Raw genomic sequence first — 17802 nt, forward strand, 5'->3', positions numbered from 1 at the left:
TTTTGGTCAATATCAACGTTTTTTATGGGGGTATTACATTTTTATATATATATATATTATTTTGATATGTTCCTTGAGGTTCACTTATAATGTTTATAAAGGTTTTTTGCAAACACACACACACACGCACATATATAGATGTGTATATCTATATGAAGTTTGAAGTTTTTTTTCAATCTTCATTTTTTTTCAACCTTCATTCTGACCCTCTGTCAAAAAAGATCAGTCCTTTAAGGCTTGTCAGTAAAAGGCCACCGTTATGATTGGCTGACGTCATTGCATAGGAAAAAGTATCAACGCCCACTTGCTATTGCACATTTTGAAAACATTATCTATATAAAACCATAATTTACAGACAATGCATTATGAAATAATTTACTTAGTTTTGGATGCAATACAGTTGGATGCTTCATCTTTCAACAAAGGTTTCTTTGCAAACTCTCCATTACATTGTGCCTTGTTTACAAAATAAAATCCACTTGTATCCAACGCTAGGATTCTTGAGTTTGTACAGATACGTTCTTTCACTCTTCCATTTGTCCTGTTGTCGACAGACTCAAGTGCGTGGAGTACGTCACGTCAGAAACTGAATTCACATCTGTATACTGTAGACAGCGTAAGTGATTATAATGGTGTAACAAGGTATGTTGAGGCGGGAACCTGCGGACGTTTAAAACTTAACATAAATAGTCCAGGCCTGGTCCTCTCTCATCCTTCACTGTCATCGCTCATCAATCACGCCACTCGCCCTGCTTCCCACAAATGGGCTCTATTTACTTTTGACGCTACGCTCACATCCAGTTACGGCAAATGTCAGCCTTTAAGCGAGTGAATGGCAGTGGGCGCGGCCTATGGTGCGATGATGTATAATTATTCATCGATGTCTTGCTCTGGAGGCAGTCATATGCAAATGTATTTGCCTGTGTGACATCACAGATCCCACAATTATGATACTAATGAGCCGTTTTTGGAGCTTGATTAAATAAATGCTTTGTTTATAATGAGGAGGAAGTTTTAAGCTATGAAACCTGCAGAATGTGGTAGAAACCTGCTATTATGTCAAAAGATCAAGGCAAATTTGATTTCTCATTTCATGACCCCTATAAGGGAGTGATTTCTTTTTAAGAAAATGTTCAATATTTCTACAGATCAATTTACAACAAATACTATTAATAAAACTATAACAATTTGCATTAAAAATTACTAATAAAACTTTAAAATATTAAAGTTTCTGTAAAGTTTCTGTAAATAAGCAACTAGTCCAATAATTATATTTTGGATAAATTATTTTGTGTATATATATGAGCTGTCGCACTACTGAGAAACGTAGTTAAGTTTGTCACTGCTGTTACAATAGTTACTCCCTAGCACTGTCTCCCCCTCCTCCCTCGAGGAGGAAGGAAAATGGAAAGGCCAAAATAATGCCACACCGAGGTTTTTAATTCATTATCGCTCATTTCCTTCCTCAGGAACTTTCACTCTTGTGCTTTTATATTCTCTCTCTCATTTTTCATTCCGTATCCCTCGTTCCCTTCATCTCACAAGGGCACAATATTCCCCGTGTCCTCGCTGGAAGCCTTCTCTTTACCAACTCTCTGTTCTTAACCATTCCTCATCACCCCTTCTCCTACAAGTATCTGTTTCTTCTCTCAAGGACCGTCACTCTGTTTCTCCCCCTCTCTCTTTATGTTTTCCACTCTTTAGCCCTGTTTTTCTATCTCTCTCCATCCCCGTAATAAATAAATCTCTTTGCTTTTACCCAAGGACTCTCATATCAAATTCTTCCATCAACCCAGTGCACTTACATCCCTTTATTATCTGTCCATTCATCCATCCAGCTGTCCAGCCTTGACTTTCCCTTTTTCAATTCTGTGCTGATTCTCCTTGTGCTAAATATCCTTTTTCTTTCCACTGCCACTCCTTGTCTTTATAAGTGAACCTCAGATAATTTATTATTATTATTATTATTATTATAACCTTTATTTTACCAGGAAAAGAAGCACATTGAGATTAAGTACAAGAGTGTCCTGGCCAAGACTGATAGACACAGCTCGTTTGAGTTTAACAGATAACATCCATCAATACATACACATATACACACGCAAGCAAATCCAATCCAATTTCAATATCATTACATAACTAGTCTAGTCTACAGCCCGATGTTTCATTCTCCAAATCGTTTAAAACTACTCAGCTCCCTAAGTTTCAACGTACTTTGCAGGCAGAGGGAGCAGCAAATTTAAATGCCTTTTTCCCCAATTCAGTACGTACCACTGGAACAGACAGTAAGAATAGTTCCTGGGATCGTAGGCTATAACTACAAACATACTTTTTACAGATGTAGGTATAAAGATATGAAGGAAGCAGACCCAGGATAGATTTATAAATAAAAACATGCCAGTGTCAGTGCCAGATAATGTCAAACGCTTTTCTTCTCGAGTGCTTCTTGAAACCAAGGTCAATGTTTAGCAGGGGAACACACATGGAGCACAAACAACATGCAACAAAATTGCATGCCTGCTGCGAGTCAAACACTGTACAACTGACACAGCGGTATGCTAATGAGCACTTAGAAACATCACTGAATTATCACCGCAACCGAGGGGGTTGGTAGTTAGTATCTGTCAGTAAAACTCACATACTGTAACAGTAAAAGTTACAGTATGTTATTGAAACCCTGAAGCTATACCAGAAGTCCATCAGGACGATTATAGGTTTTGTTTTTTTGTGCATTAGGTCTTCACAAATTTCAGCAGTGACTGAACTTGGCTGAATTTAATTTGTTTCAAATTATAGAGGAAGCACATGTATGCCTGATTTTACTTAGTAAGACAGCCATTTCTTTTAAAGGTTTTTTCTATAAGCTAATCCATGAGTAGGGCACTACAAACTTATCCTTGTGTTAAATGTCTTTTTGAGATCATCTAGACTGTATTTGCTGTTGTACATTATCTCAATAAACTCCCTGTTATTGGAAATCATGGGTGACAAATACCTCTTGAATGTAATTTTGGTTAATGAAAATGTCAAACTTGTATTGCTAATTCTTTCTCTTTCTCTCTGTTTGTTGCAGAAAGCAGATCTGGCAGTGGCTGGATTTACAATCACATCAGAGAGGGAAAAGGTCATAGATTTCTCCAAACCTTTCATGAACCTTGGAATCAGTATCCTGTACCGCGTCCACATAGTAAGACGCATTTATAATACGCTGAATTGAGATTGTATACTACATTGGTATTTTTATATCAGAAATTATTTTGTTACTATGTAAAATTCTTGCGTGAATCTCACAAAACCTTTCAAAAATATGTATAATAATAATGATAATTATTAATTATATTATTAGTATTTTAAATATGTATTATTATTAATGTATATTTGTTATTATTATTCTTTTTCATCAGTTATTATTAAAGGTACACTATGTAACTTTTGTCCCTCTAGCGGTTAAAAACTGCATGCATTTTGCGGAAGAACATTGTTTTGGTTGTCTGTGCAGATTAATATGGTTATCCAACTGCTCATAAAACATATTAGTATTAAGAGATATAACCAGTTTAGATGAAAAGGATTTCAAGCTGACTAGCTGAAGACGTTACTGTAGCTTTACCCATTAATAGACGCGATGCTTGCTTTAAAATAATTTCTAGCACAGCACTACAACAACCATAATGATATGACCCTTCACAATTGATAATGCTTTACAATCGACTCTGTTAGAGAGCAATTTATCTGTTCAATAAAATACCTCACTCACCTGTTGAGTAATAAAAACACCATCTCCGTGTCACTTTTACGTTTCAAATCTCCGAAAAGCCAAGCCAATGTTAATTCTTGTTTTATTACGAGCTCTTGTCACATTCTCTTTTTGTCAGCAAACTCTCTTATGCTCGACGTATGTTTAAAACAGGTGATTCCCCGGAGGTTGGGGATTTAACCGCTCTACACTCATCTAAAGGATTATTAGGAACACCTGTTCAATTTCTCATTAATGCAATTATCTAATCAACCAATCACATGGCAGTTGCTTCAATGCATTTAGGGGTGTGGTCCTGGTCAAGACAATCTCCTGAACTCCAAACTGAATGTCAGAATGGGAAAGAAAGGTGATTTAAGCAATTTTGAGAGTGGCATGGTTGTTGGTGACAGACGGGCCGGTCTGAGTATTTCACAATCTGCTCAGTTACTGGGATTTTCACGCACAACCATTTCTAGGGTTTACAAAGAATGGTGTGAAAAGGGAAAAACATCCAGTATGCGGCAGTCCTGTGGGCGAAAATGCCTTGTTGATGCTAGAGGGCAGAGGAGAATGGGCCGACTGATTCAAGCTGATAGAAGAGCAACTTTGACTGAAATAACCACTCGTTACAACCGAGGTATGCAGCAAAGCATTTGTGAAGCCACAACACGCACAACCTTGAGGTGGATGGGCTACAACAGCAGAAGACCCCACCGGGTACCACTCATCTCCACTACAAATAGGAAAAAGAGGCTACAATTTGCACGAGCTCACCAAAATTGGACAGTTGAAGACTGGAAAAATGTTGCCTGGTCTGATGAGTCTCGATTTCTGTTGAGACATTCAGATGGTAGAGTCAGAATTTGGCGTATGGGCCAACATTTCTAAAGAATGCTTTCAGCACCTTGTTGAATCAATGCCACGTAGAATTAAAGCAGTTCTGAAGGCGAAAGGGGGTCAAACACAGTATTAGTATGGTGTTCCTAATAATCTTTTAGGTGAGTGTATGTCAACCGTTCTCGCTCGTTGTGACACTAACCTCTGCCACTTCCACACCATACATGCGTCAAAGTAGCCGGAGCAACTTTTCTCTATTTACGGATATGACATGACACACACGGGCGAGTGACGCATGTACGCAATTTCTCGTAAAAACCATCCAGACAGGTCTAAAATATAAACGCTTATAATAGGCTTACCATAGTGATTCAGGGTAAGACATTCCAATGGGACATTATGTAACGCTTGTCTGAGTTAGCAACAGAATTTTCATAAGATTTTGTTTAGGTGGATTATGTCACATTTAACAATCTTGCATGAAAATCTTGCATTCTTGTAGCTTAAACATCAAAGCATGGTACAAAAGTGTAAGGGCGTTGGATCCCTTAGAAGACGTGAATTGATCAAATGCATATCTTTAATGCATTGTAAGTTGCTTTGGATGAAAGCACCTGCCTGATGCATAATGCATAAATGAAAAATTGTGTATAATGTTTTGTCCGTATCAACAGCAAACTTTTAGCAAATCTCTGCATATGAAAAGGTGCACTAAACCAAACAATAACAAATAGCAATTGTATCTGGAAAAGCTTTCAGCTGTTTTGAGATTCTGTAGGAGTGGTGAAAGCATTATTTGTATTGTTTATGTGCTTTCTACAGGGCAGGAAGCCAGGTTATTTCTCCTTCTTGGATCCGTTTTCGCCAGCTGTCTGGCTCTTTATGCTTTTAGCCTATCTGGCCGTTAGCTGTGTACTCTTCCTGGCTGCCAGGTGCCACACTGCCACTCAATACACACAGATCTATTTTGAATATCATTATATTCACAGTCCAGCGTTCTTCTTGAGGTAACAGTAGTCTTTCCCGGTTTCATTGTTTGTTTCTTTCTCTCCCTCCATCAGGCTGAGTCCATATGAGTGGTACAACCCATTCCCGTGCTGGCGGGACCGCAAGGACCTCCTGGAGAATCAGTACACTCTAGGGAACAGCTTGTGGTTTCCGATTGGTGGTTTCATGCAGCAGGGCTCAGAGATCATGCCCCGGGCCCTGTCCACACGCTGTGTCAGTGGTGTTTGGTAAGTGTGGGGATGGTTCACACTTCCTTTGAGGTGTAAGAGACCATGCAGTAAGTGTGAATGTGCATCTGTGAGTATTAAAGACACAAGCTGGTTCTGCGCACATGACCCGAAAGCTTACGGTACTTGTGTGACAGTGTTGTTATTGTTCACTAAAACACTAACACTATATTATTATCTGTATTTGGTAATTGAAATAAAGCTGAAATGAAATAAACTATAAATATTAGATGAAAAACCTAAACCTAAAATAACTAAAATGAGAAATGTTGCCTTGTAAACTACCTGAAATAAATATGCTCAATATATATATATATATATATATATATATATATATATATATATATATATATATATATATATATATATATATATATATATATATATCTTATTTATTTGTTTAAACAAATCTTTAGTTTGTGGAACTTTTCTGTACCCAATGAGGATTTTTTTTAATGCAATCCTATTTTTAAAGCATAGATTATAATAGCTTTAAACTTTGTATTGTTTCTCTTTAATTACTTTTTCTAGTGTTAGAATATGATTGTTAAATGGTTCGATTTTCCCGAATTTCTCTATTTTGTGCTTTTGTCCCTACCCAGACTTTATAACTTCTCTTTTTCTCTTATAATAAATGCATAAAAAGAGTTAATTATACTGCACTTTTGCCAACGAACCTAAAACGTATTTCCAGTTAATTTTATCTGCATAAATTTTCTTTTTTTTTTTTTTTTTATGAAAAAGAATCACTGTCACCAATATTACCATTGCACCAAACGTTTTTGAGAAACATTTTCCCCCCAAAAAAGCCTAAATTTCATGATGAAAATGAAAAGAGGGACAGATAAAACAGTTCTTTTTATTTTCATATCTATTCATATTTAAATGTTCATATTTAAATGTAAATTAATTGTTTAATGAAATATTCGTATTTTCATTGACTGCTGCCTAACTTGGTGGTGTGAGCAAGTACAAAAATCCACACTAGCATATTTCCAAAATCTACTTGAAGGTCAATCAACATCGAGATCATCTTTTTATTCCAGGGCATGTTTAAACATAACTGAAATGGTTGAAAGAATGAACATTTTTCAAGTGAATAATCACTCAAGAGAGTCATTTGTTGGTAGGTCTTGTTTTTTGTGGCCAAGTAAGCCAAAAAAAATGACCTACTTTGGTGTAAACATTTTCTGTTGAGCAGATTTTCACACAAGGGGAAGCGTTATTTCAATTTAACATGCACTGAAAATCTGTTCTCTGTGTGAAGAGACCATTAAGAGTGTGTCTTTTCTCACTTATTGAAAGTGTAAAGTGTATTGAAGTTTGTATGGGGGTGTTTGTTTTGTGTGCAGACATGTATTGTGCGCTTCGCTCTTTTGTAGTGTATTTCTAGATTAGTCTCCCACCTCTGTTCATTTTGCTATATCAAGTCAAGCTGTCTTGTGTTCCATCTCTTCAATTTCAGTCTTGCGCCTTGCTGTTGAGGTCATTTCAGTTGAACAACCACTTTCAGGAAGACAAACAATGGAGTTGAAATGATTTGATATGTGCATGCAGTGGAAGCCAAATGTTTAAACATCTGTGGTGTGAAGAAACACAATAGATGCAACTTTAATCCCACACAGGGGTGACCCAGAAACCAGAGAGCTCCCGTCTATCTCCACTGTGTCCCTCAGCACAACGCTAAACTCTGTGATGCTCAGGGGGACGCGTGTCTGCAATTGGTGCACTTTAATTTTTGATAAAGAGCTTTTACTAAATAACAAGTAACTAATCTGCCTGTTTGTGCATTTTTGGAGGCCAGTCTCTTTAGAAAAGTTTTAAATGCTTCACCAGTCTCATGAAAGCTCTTTCTCTGAGGAATTGAGAAGTTTCCTTTCATCTGAGCATTAATTTACTGCGACGAAGAGCACAATCCATGTGTTTTGGAAGGGCTCTCAAACTTCCTACTAAAAATTGCTATCATACAAACAAGCAAACTACTGTTCAAAAGGTTCAGTAAGAGTTTATTTATTTATTTATTTTAATCAATACTTTTATTCAGCTAGAGACACATTAAATTGATCAAAAATGACAGTAAAGACATTTATAATGTTACAGAAGATTTCGATTTCAAATAAATGCTGTTCTTTTGAATTATAAAAGTATCCTAAAAATATATATTGTGGTTTTCCACAAAAATATTAAACAAAACAACTGTTTTCAGCATTGATAATAATAAATCAGTATACTAGAATTATTTCTGAAGGGTAATGTGACCCTGAAGACTGGAGTAATGTTGCTGAAAAATCAGCTTTGCCATCGCAGGAATAAAGGACATTTTTAAATATTTTAAAATAGAAAACAGTAATATTATCTCACAATGCAGCCTTGTTGCGCATATTTAAATAAATAAATAAAATAAAATAAATATGAAACTTACCCACCCCAAACTTTTGAACGGTAGTGTTCTTTCATAATGTGATGGGTTTCTGATTTCAGATTCAACAGAGCATAAATACTTCTTTGGAATATTATGTTGATTATTTGTGTACAAGAACATGGCTTGTTTTTTACCTGGTTAAAGCTAGTTAGGTGTCTGACCAACTGGACTACCAATTAGTAGTGCTGAGGTCAACCTGGCAGACCATCCTGACCAGAGCTAGTAGACCACATTGGCTCTGGTGGGGAACTGGTTGAGCTGGTTAACAGCATTCCTGAACATTGTTTGAACCAGTTTACCAACTCGTTTTTTCTACAGTGATCACGTTGGTTAGAAGAACATCTGGCATGAATAATAAGAGTGTTAGTTAAAGGTATAGTGGAGGATTTTCCCGAATTTTAGAAAAGAACCGCCCTCTCCACTTTTTGAAAAAATGCACATGCGCAACACTCTACCTGGTCCCGAGAGGGAACGCCTATTAAACGTATGTACAAGCTAATCATAGCTTACATTAACTTTTACTAGCAGTGATTTTAAATGGATTTCTCCAAATAGCATGCCTGTCAAGTAGAAACTTTGCGACTGAGGCATCAGTGGGAAGCCCAACCTGTGTTTTGAGCGCACGCCATCATGTGAATCATGTGCACGAGCATGTACGACGGCCTTACGTAAACATATCACCAGAATGATTGACACTTAGGAGGACCAATAGTCTTGATGATCCACCCGGAAAAAGAAAATTCTCGGCTATACCCTTAAATGGTTAATGTGTTAACATTGAGTTGCGAATCTGTCATCATGTCTTAATTCATTCACACTGCAGATAATTCACTATTCATTGATCTTTATTTTAGCTTGCTATTTTGCATTTGATTAAACCAGGTTCATCTGGTTGACATTGCAGCTGTGGGTGTCTTTCAATATTTCATTGAGTGATGCTTGTATGTAAGCATATGTGCAAACACCTGTCTCTAATGTAAAAATCTGTCTCTAATATACGTGCATTTATATTTCTGGTGGAAAAAACGCTGTGTTCCTGTGTGTACGGGACAGGTGGGCATTTACGCTGATCATCATTTCCTCCTACACGGCAAACCTTGCAGCTTTTCTGACGGTCCAGAGGATGGAGGTGCCAATCGAATCTGCTGATGACTTGGCAGATCAGACGAACATCCAGTACGGGACTATTCAAGGAGGAAGTACTATGACCTTCTTCATGGTACGTAGGTTCTTGTTTGTGCAAACATGTGTTTGTGTGAAATTAGTGTGTTGGATTTGTTTCACTGGCCTTCCATGTGTACATGTGATGTCATAATGCATCACTTCCTGTTTATGGCGGTGACTGGACTATTGACTCATATCCAGGCCCACGCGTTATCTGTGCTGGCAGAACTTCACAGAAAGCTTCAGATTTCCACAAATTGAAATGCCCTTCTCTCACAAAGTTTTATACAAGACCCAACTTTTGCATGTACAGTGTAGGTATTAATTAATATTAATATTAGGGCTGTGAAAAGATTATTTTGTATATATAAATACATACACATGCATGTATATATTTAAGAAATATTTGCATCTATATACTGTATATATTTATATATAATTTATATTATATATTATAAATGTAAATATTTTATATATAAATAACACATTTTTCTTAAATATATATGCATGCATGTGTCGTGTGTGTATTTATATATACAAAATAACTATACACAGTACACACACATATATTAAGTAAACACAAACTTTTATTTTGGATGCGATTAATCGCGATTAATCTTTTCACAGCCCTAATTAATATATATTTTTTAATAATACTGACAATATTTATACAGCACTGTTCAAAAGTTTTGGGTCAGCAAGGTGTTTTAATGTTTTTGAAAGAAGTCTTAAAATAACTTTTCAAATGTAATGTATTCCTGTGATGGCAAAGCTGAATGTTCAGCATTATTACTCCAATCTTCATAGTCACACGGTCCTTCAGAAATCATTCTAATATGCTGATTTAATGATCAAGTAACATTTCTTATTATCAATGTTAAAAAACAATTGTGCTGCTGCTTTTTTTTTTTTTTTTTTTTTGGAAACCGTGATCGATATTTCTCAGGATTCATTAATTATTAGAAAATTCAAAAGAACAGCATTTATTTGAAATATAAATATTTTGTAACATTATAAATGCCTTTACTGACACTTTTAATTCATTTAATGCCTCCACCCTCCATTATTAACTTCTTTAAAAAAGAAGTCTCACTGACCCAAAACTTTTGAGCAGTAGTTACGCCACTTTATTAGGTACACCTGTTCATCTGCTTGTTAACGCAAGTATCTTATCCAATCACATGACAGAAACAAATACATTCAGGCAGAAGTGCCATCATGTCAATATAAACCAAAACATCTGAGGAATGTTTCTAGCACCTTGTTGAATCTATGCCATGAAGAATTAAGTCAGTTCTGAAGGCAAAAGGAGGTCCAACCTGGTACTTGCAAGGTGTACCCAATAAAGTGGCCAGTGAGTATATATATTTATATTTTTATAATTATATAATTTTTACTAATTGTATAATACTTTCAGTGTAGCTAATCATGCCTTCTGGATTTGCTTGTAGATAGATCCGTTCACAATATGGAACTTTCTTGACTACTCATTATGGCTAATTGCTCAGAAAAGTTGTTGACTAGTGTGCGTGTCAGTGTTTACCTTGTGTAAATAATTTTTTAAACACTGGATGAAAAAACAAAACAAGTGGAGCCGAAATCATGTGAAACACGATTAGTCGAAATGGATCCAATGCTTTAAATAGCAGTAGAGCTAATCGACTAGTTTGTGCATGCGGTTTAATGGTGTTATAATGCATCATGTCCTGTTTATGGCAGCAAGCAGTTGGCTTAGTGATTCACAGCTACATTTATATTCACACTGGAGGCCAAGTTCACTTCCTCTATTACATTAATAATGTATTATCCATCTTTCTTTCCCTTACATTTTCACTTTCTTTCAATATGTTACCTTAATCTAGTTCACTCTCAATGTCTGCCAATAAAATGTCTCTTTATTCATTCACCTGTCCTCATGTCACCGCAAATTATAATTTCGTCTTTGATTTTTCTCCGCCTTTCAATACTATGTCTGTTTCACCTCTCTTTTCTCTCTCTCTGTCTTTTCCAATGACTTTCATCTGTGATGACAAACCCACTCTGCACTCTCGCTCCCAGAACTCGCGCTATCAGACGTACCAGCGCATGTGGAATTACATGTACTCCAAGCAGCCCAGTGTGTTCGTGAAGAGCACGGAGGAGGGCATAGCACGGGTTTTAAACTCCAAATACGCCTTTCTTCTGGAGAGCACTATGAACGAGTACTACCGACGCCTCAACTGCAACCTCACACAGATAGGAGGCCTGTTGGACACCAAGGGCTACGGCATCGGCATGCCTCTGGGTGAGTAGGACGGAAGTGGAAGTGTCCGAGAAATAGAGAGAAAGGCTTCAGGTGGGATATAAAGGTTTATGAGAAACCAAAGTCTGATTTTAACCTTGTTATATAAGTAGACTAGAAATACTGTCTAGGAGGTCTATAATACAATATCTGAAGAAAGCCAGACGTTAGCTTTAAGTGGTACAAGCAGCAAACTAGGGAAAAGTTTAATAATTTTTGCCTTTTTCACACTGTGACTTTATTTCTTATTTTGAACTTAATCTCACAAACAATTGCTTGCTTTCATTTTTACTCTGAGGTGGCAACAGGCTTCCACATGTGATTATCAGTTATTTCAGGGGGAAGCGTATCACTTTAATTTTTTACATGCGTGCAGGTTATGAGTTTCTTCCGTCTCAGTGTGTCTCCGTTCACAGTAAATGCTGCTCCACACGAACGTTGTTTGTCTGGGTTTCCAATAATGTGCAATTGGGAACACACAAAGTCTGAAACGCTTAGTGTTTCATGCAACAGCAAGTCTGAAGTAGTATAGGGTGTAGGGCTGCAGAGCCAGTGGTTGCTCTGTAGGCAAACATCAGTGCGTTGAATGTGATGCGAATAGCATTTGGCAACCAGTGCAAGTTGAGAGATGTGACGTGCGCTCTCTTCGGCTTGTTAAAGACCTCTCTTGATGCAGCATTCTGAATCAGTTGCAGAGGTTTGACAGTGCATGCTGGAAGACCTGCCAAGACAGCATTATAATAGTCCAGTCTGGTTAGAACAAGAGCTTGGACAAGGAGTTGTTTAGCATGCTCCAATAGGAAGGGCCTGATCTTGTAATGTTGTATAAGCCAAATCTGCAGGACTGAGCACTTCTAGCAATGTGTTCTGGGAAGTTTAACAGATCATCAGTCACAACTCAAAGGTTCCTGGCTGTCCTGGATGGATTTATGGTTGACGAACCTACTGAATAGAGAAGTTGTGGCAAAGTGTTGGGTTGGCTAAGACCATAAGCAGTTCAGTCTTTGCAGTGTTTAGTTGACGGTGGTGGTCCTTCATCCAGCAAGAAATGTCTGTCTGTCAGGCAGGCTGAGATGCGAGCAGCTACTCTCGGAACATCTGGCTGAGAGGTAGTGTTGTGTGTCATCAGCATCAGCAAAAATCATGTTTCTGAATGGCACATGATCCTAGTGATGATATGTATATGGAGAAGAGAAGTGGTCCAAGCGCTGAGCCCTGAGGCACCCTAGTAGCTAGCTAGATGTTGCAACTTAGACACCTCACCCCTCCAAGACACCCTGAGAGGTAAGACTTGAACCATTGGAGTGTGGTTTTTGAGATGCCCTTCGTCATGAAGGTTAAATGGAGGATCTGGTGGTTAACTGTGTCAAAAGCAGCAAACAGATCCACCAAGATGAGTACTGATGATTTGGAAGCTGCTCTTGCTAGCTTCAATAACCGAGAGCAGGGTAGTCTCAATTGACTGGCCGCTTTTGAAACCAATACATACAGAATAATGTACATAGGTTGCTTAAGTTTATATTATGTATATTAAATTATGTATTTTAACAGTGTTGTTCAATAAAACCAAATGATTACTCGCTTTTGATACTTCATTTCAGGGATGGGGAACTGTCCAGTAGAGTTTAGCTCCAACGCTAATCAAACATTTGAATCAAAAAAGATTACTCGATCAATTGTCAAAATAATCGACTGATTACTTGATTACCAAAATAATCGTTAGTGGAAGCCATCCCAGTTTAATGTGCAGAGAGAATTAAAATATTTTTTTGCTTTCTTCACAAGAGTATAATCAATGTGGCTCTGTAGAAACACACTTGTGGCACAGAAATTACGCGCTTTATAACAAACAGTATTTATTTATTTCTTTGGTAATAAATATGCCAAGTAAATATACAAAAAAATATACATTAGCATTTATTTGTTTATTTATTATGCAAAATTTCTGTTTTAGTTCTGTGTGAGATGTGACTTTTAGTGCCCAAACTCTGACATGTTGCTCAAGTGAGCGGCGTAAAATAGCAGAAAGTATAAAAATGTTTTTTGTTCTCTCCATTATCCCTATGAATAAAAAAAAGAATCCAAAAGTAAAATAAAAAACATTTCAGTTCTGTCAGAAATAAACATGATGATTGCTCACAGAACATCAGACAGACAAGATGTCACAATGATAGCATCTCTTCACGCTCTGATATTGCACATTTCTATCTAATTTTTCTCCTGGATAGATTGCTTGGCACTTTCCGCAAAGCTTGATAAATAGCATTTCTGACTTTGTCTTTGACATTTGCCATTTCCTGCAATTATTCATTGACAGACAGAGATATGAGGGAGGGAAAAGAAACAATTTATGGCATATGTGTTTTGCTTTGAGGGCTTTAATACTCACTAATGGGGAATTCCTCACAATGAGGAAGGCAGGAAAAGAGAAAACATGGGGTCTTAATCATGGCTATAGGATTGGGCTGGGTGAGATAATGACCACCACTGAGCCACTGTATTCACTGGAATAATGTAGAAGGGTTTTCTGGACTTGAGTGTAAAGGGGCTTGTCAAGTCAAGATTTAAGAAGCTTACATCCAGCTGTGAAAGTGAAATAGGTCGTAAAAGTGTTATTGGCGTCATGTGGTGATTTCACACAGTATGCCTACTACTCCAATTCCCAAAGACTTCTAAGCAAGCTAATAGTTCTTTTATATTTTTCAACATTCTTTTGAAGCTGATCGACAGATTTCTGAAATGCAAAATGTCTTAAGTTTAGCTCCAATGTTATTCAGTGTACAATTCATCAAAAGGCTGCATATAATTAGCAATTGTATTGCTTTTTGTCCTGGAATTTTGATCCCTACTTGCTAGTTTTGGCTTTTAAGAACAGAGACTAGAGCTTAAAATGTGAATGCTCTGGACTCTATAATAAAATCTATCAAATCTATCATTATGAAAATAAAAACTTTGAATAGTATAGATTTTCCACTATTTATACATTTCTAAATCAATATGATGAAGTTTTGCCTAATAACAGACTCACCTCATGTGTGGCATCTTTTCTAGCAATTTCATTATAGGGTGTTTAGTGTCGGTTATATTAATGAGGGGGGAAAAAGAGCAACTCTAAAAAATAAACATTATTAAATAAAAAATCTAAAGTTCTATTTTATGAAGTCTTGATAGGTTAAACGGTCACCAAATGCTCTTGACAACAATACGTATCAAGTTTCATGTCAATATCTCAAAGAATTGCAAAGATATGACCTTACTTCCTGTTTAGTGTCTTTGATGTGTTACTCTTGAACAGTGTAGTAAATCAGAAACCTTTTAATAGCTCTTTACTGACATGGTCTGTGAGATTTCTGATGAAATTTGGGAAGGATTTGGTGAAACCTGAAGGAGGATTAAAAATTTTGTAAATCTAATGGGGCAGGAATTGAAAACATTGGAAGCAATAAAATACATGGGAATGACATGTCTTGTTATTTTAGTATTATTTATATTATAGCAATTTGAATTTAAATTCAGTTAATTCAATTTAATTTAGCTTTAATTTATTTTTATTTCTGTTTTTATATATTTAATATTTTTATTCAGTATGTTTATATTCTAATATTTATATTGAATTTTTTGTTTCAGCTTTATTTCAATTAAAGAATAAAACATTTGAATAGTTATATATATATATAATAAATTCATGTCCCAGTTACACTTAATGTTATCGTACATTTCTAGTTAAATAAACATTAACACAAAACAAAAAAGAGAATAATAGAAAAATACAATTCTATTTAATGTTTTTACATTACCTTAATTTAGTTTTAAGCATTTTTAAATCTATTTCAAAATAATTACTTAAGGCATAAACAATTTGTGAACTGATAGTCAGCTGTTCTTTTTAACATTTTGTTCATTCAGACCTATTCGCGAACATGCATGGAAACAAGAGGTGGGATTTATCACACGAACCAATCATAACCAATCATATCCAATAATAGTGTGACGGAGACATTGCCTCCTCTCACGTGACTTTTCCCCATTCATTCTCAATTAACCCCCACCAAAACCACTGCATGTTTTAGGGGGTCTGTTAAAACTCAATGGACTCAGAGGAGGCAAGAGAGACTGTTGGACAGTGTTACTTTAGAAAAACAAGTGATTTATTCACATTTTGTAATATTTGCGGGTTTTATTTTTGTAATATTGATTAGTTTCTCATCGATTTTTTTGGACGGAGGAATCGCCCCTACTGACAGCGGTTGGTGGCGCTAGAGGGTTTGAGGGGCAGATTGGATATTAAGAACATGCCCAATCTGTGTGCCATCATGGGCTGCTGTAGACTCCCATGATGCATGAAGAATAATTAAAGCCTTTTATTTTTGGTCCCTGAAAAAGATATGATGGCTCCAAAAATGTAAGAAGGAATGAGTATAGTCTTGTTTTAGCAGATAAGATTTTGAAAATAAGAGAGAGGACATATGAAGGCGGGATGCTTATGAATACTCACAAACATGGGTGGGTAACTTCGATGCGGTGAGGAAATTTCCAGTGCTGCTTGCTGTTTTTGATCTTTTGTCCTCCAGGAAGATCAGTCCAACAACCTCATGACCACTAGGCTAAACTGTCCTCCAAAGGATCACCATTAATCATAATCGCATGAACCCGTAACTAGATTTGAAATTAGAACCTGCAGGAGCAGCATCCGTCTTCAAAGTCTATCTCCAGGTCATAGAATGTCTTCCAGGAGTTCAAACATTCATTCCCTCCTCCCAGTTCTAACACATCTCTTCAGGTCGCCTTCCAAAGTTCTGGTGCCAAGTGATAAAATCCTCTCATCCACTCATTCATGAAGAGGTTGGTCACCATGGACACCATCCATCTGCTTCCATAGCTACCTGGAGTGCAGATGATGTCATCACAGCGTCCTTAGACTGGGTTACACACCAAACATCAAAGAACTAGTAGGCTCACGTCGACTTTGACTGGACAAAAAAGTTGCATTTGAACATCACAAAAACTACAGCCCATGGCTAAGCATGAATGTTCTACGCATGCATGAGAGATAATAACTGTTACTGTCCACAACAGCAGATGACAATAGTCTATATTCGTCATTCAAAAAAGTGAACGTGAACTAGCAGCATTTGCTTTCCATTTTGAATATGAATCATGCTGATGAGTTTATCTTCACTTATATTGATTAAGCTACATACGGCCATGTTGTTTTTCGCGTTTTGGAATGCTCCAAAAAAGATAAAGATGTAGGTACATTTATAAGCGCCTACTTTGTGTAGAACTGTACACACTTCAAAAACTAAGCCTGACCGATGCTTACCGACTGCCCGACGTTGGCCGACAGCCACCCATCGGCTTGGTGTGTCCCGGCCCTTAGACTGTAAAACATGGAATGACCTTTGTTTTGAGCAACTAATAGTTAATTACTCTTCTTCTTTCTGTAACATCAATAAGCGTTTATTGATCTAGCATAAAATCATTTTCAAAAATATTGTTCACTTAAAGGTGCAGTAAGCGATTTCTGAGAAACGCTATATTGGTATTTGAAATCACCCAAACAAACACACCCCTACCAAAAAGGGTCACACCCCTATCTTGATAGCCCCGCCCCCATATTTAAGAACACAGTATGCAACACAGGCACCTCCCCCCACATGAGTAGACACGCCCCTTACTGCTGATTGGCTACAAGTGTGTTTTGGTGCTCGGTCCAATCCACTTTCAACAGCGTTTCTCAGAAATCCCTTAGTTACTGCACATTTAATTCATATTAGTTTATATTAAATAAAGTCGAACAATATAAATAATGTAAGTTCATTCTTAGTTCAAGATAACTAATGCATTGTTAACAAATAAAACCTTGTTATCGTTCACACACCTTTCTTGTGTGCATGATTCATCAGAATATGTAATTCTATAAATATTCTATTTCAGTCAAAAAGTACATTTCACATTACGTAAAATGTTTTTGAATATCTTTTCATCTTTAATGTATTTGTATGTTTGTGGTAAATAGTCAGGTTCAATAGTGATGTTCAATCAGGTCATTTTGCTAATAAAACCGTGAATGAAACATGCAAGAAGCAACGTACTATCAATTTGTAGAAATATGGCCACAGGC

General features: G+C 36.7%; 1 protein-coding gene across 2 annotated transcripts in view; it reads left to right on the top strand.

The window, feature by feature from the left end:
• The window catches only part of LOC307162901 (glutamate receptor ionotropic, kainate 5), a 91436-nt gene that overhangs the window by 66935 nt on the left and 6699 nt on the right, over positions 1-17802 (top strand). For both annotated transcript variants that reach the window (XM_079878637.1, XM_079878638.1), the window contains exons 13-17: positions 3074-3187; positions 5399-5508; positions 5638-5811; positions 9287-9452; positions 11456-11681. In XM_079878637.1, coding sequence (XP_079734763.1) covers positions 3074-3187; positions 5399-5508; positions 5638-5811; positions 9287-9452; positions 11456-11681 — 790 coding nt within the window. The remainder of the gene's footprint in view (positions 1-3073; positions 3188-5398; positions 5509-5637; positions 5812-9286; positions 9453-11455; positions 11682-17802) is intronic.

This window comes from Squalius cephalus, assembly GCF_949319135.1.
Source record: "Squalius cephalus genome assembly, chromosome: 8".
Classification (NCBI taxonomy): domain Eukaryota; kingdom Metazoa; phylum Chordata; class Actinopteri; order Cypriniformes; family Leuciscidae; genus Squalius; species Squalius cephalus.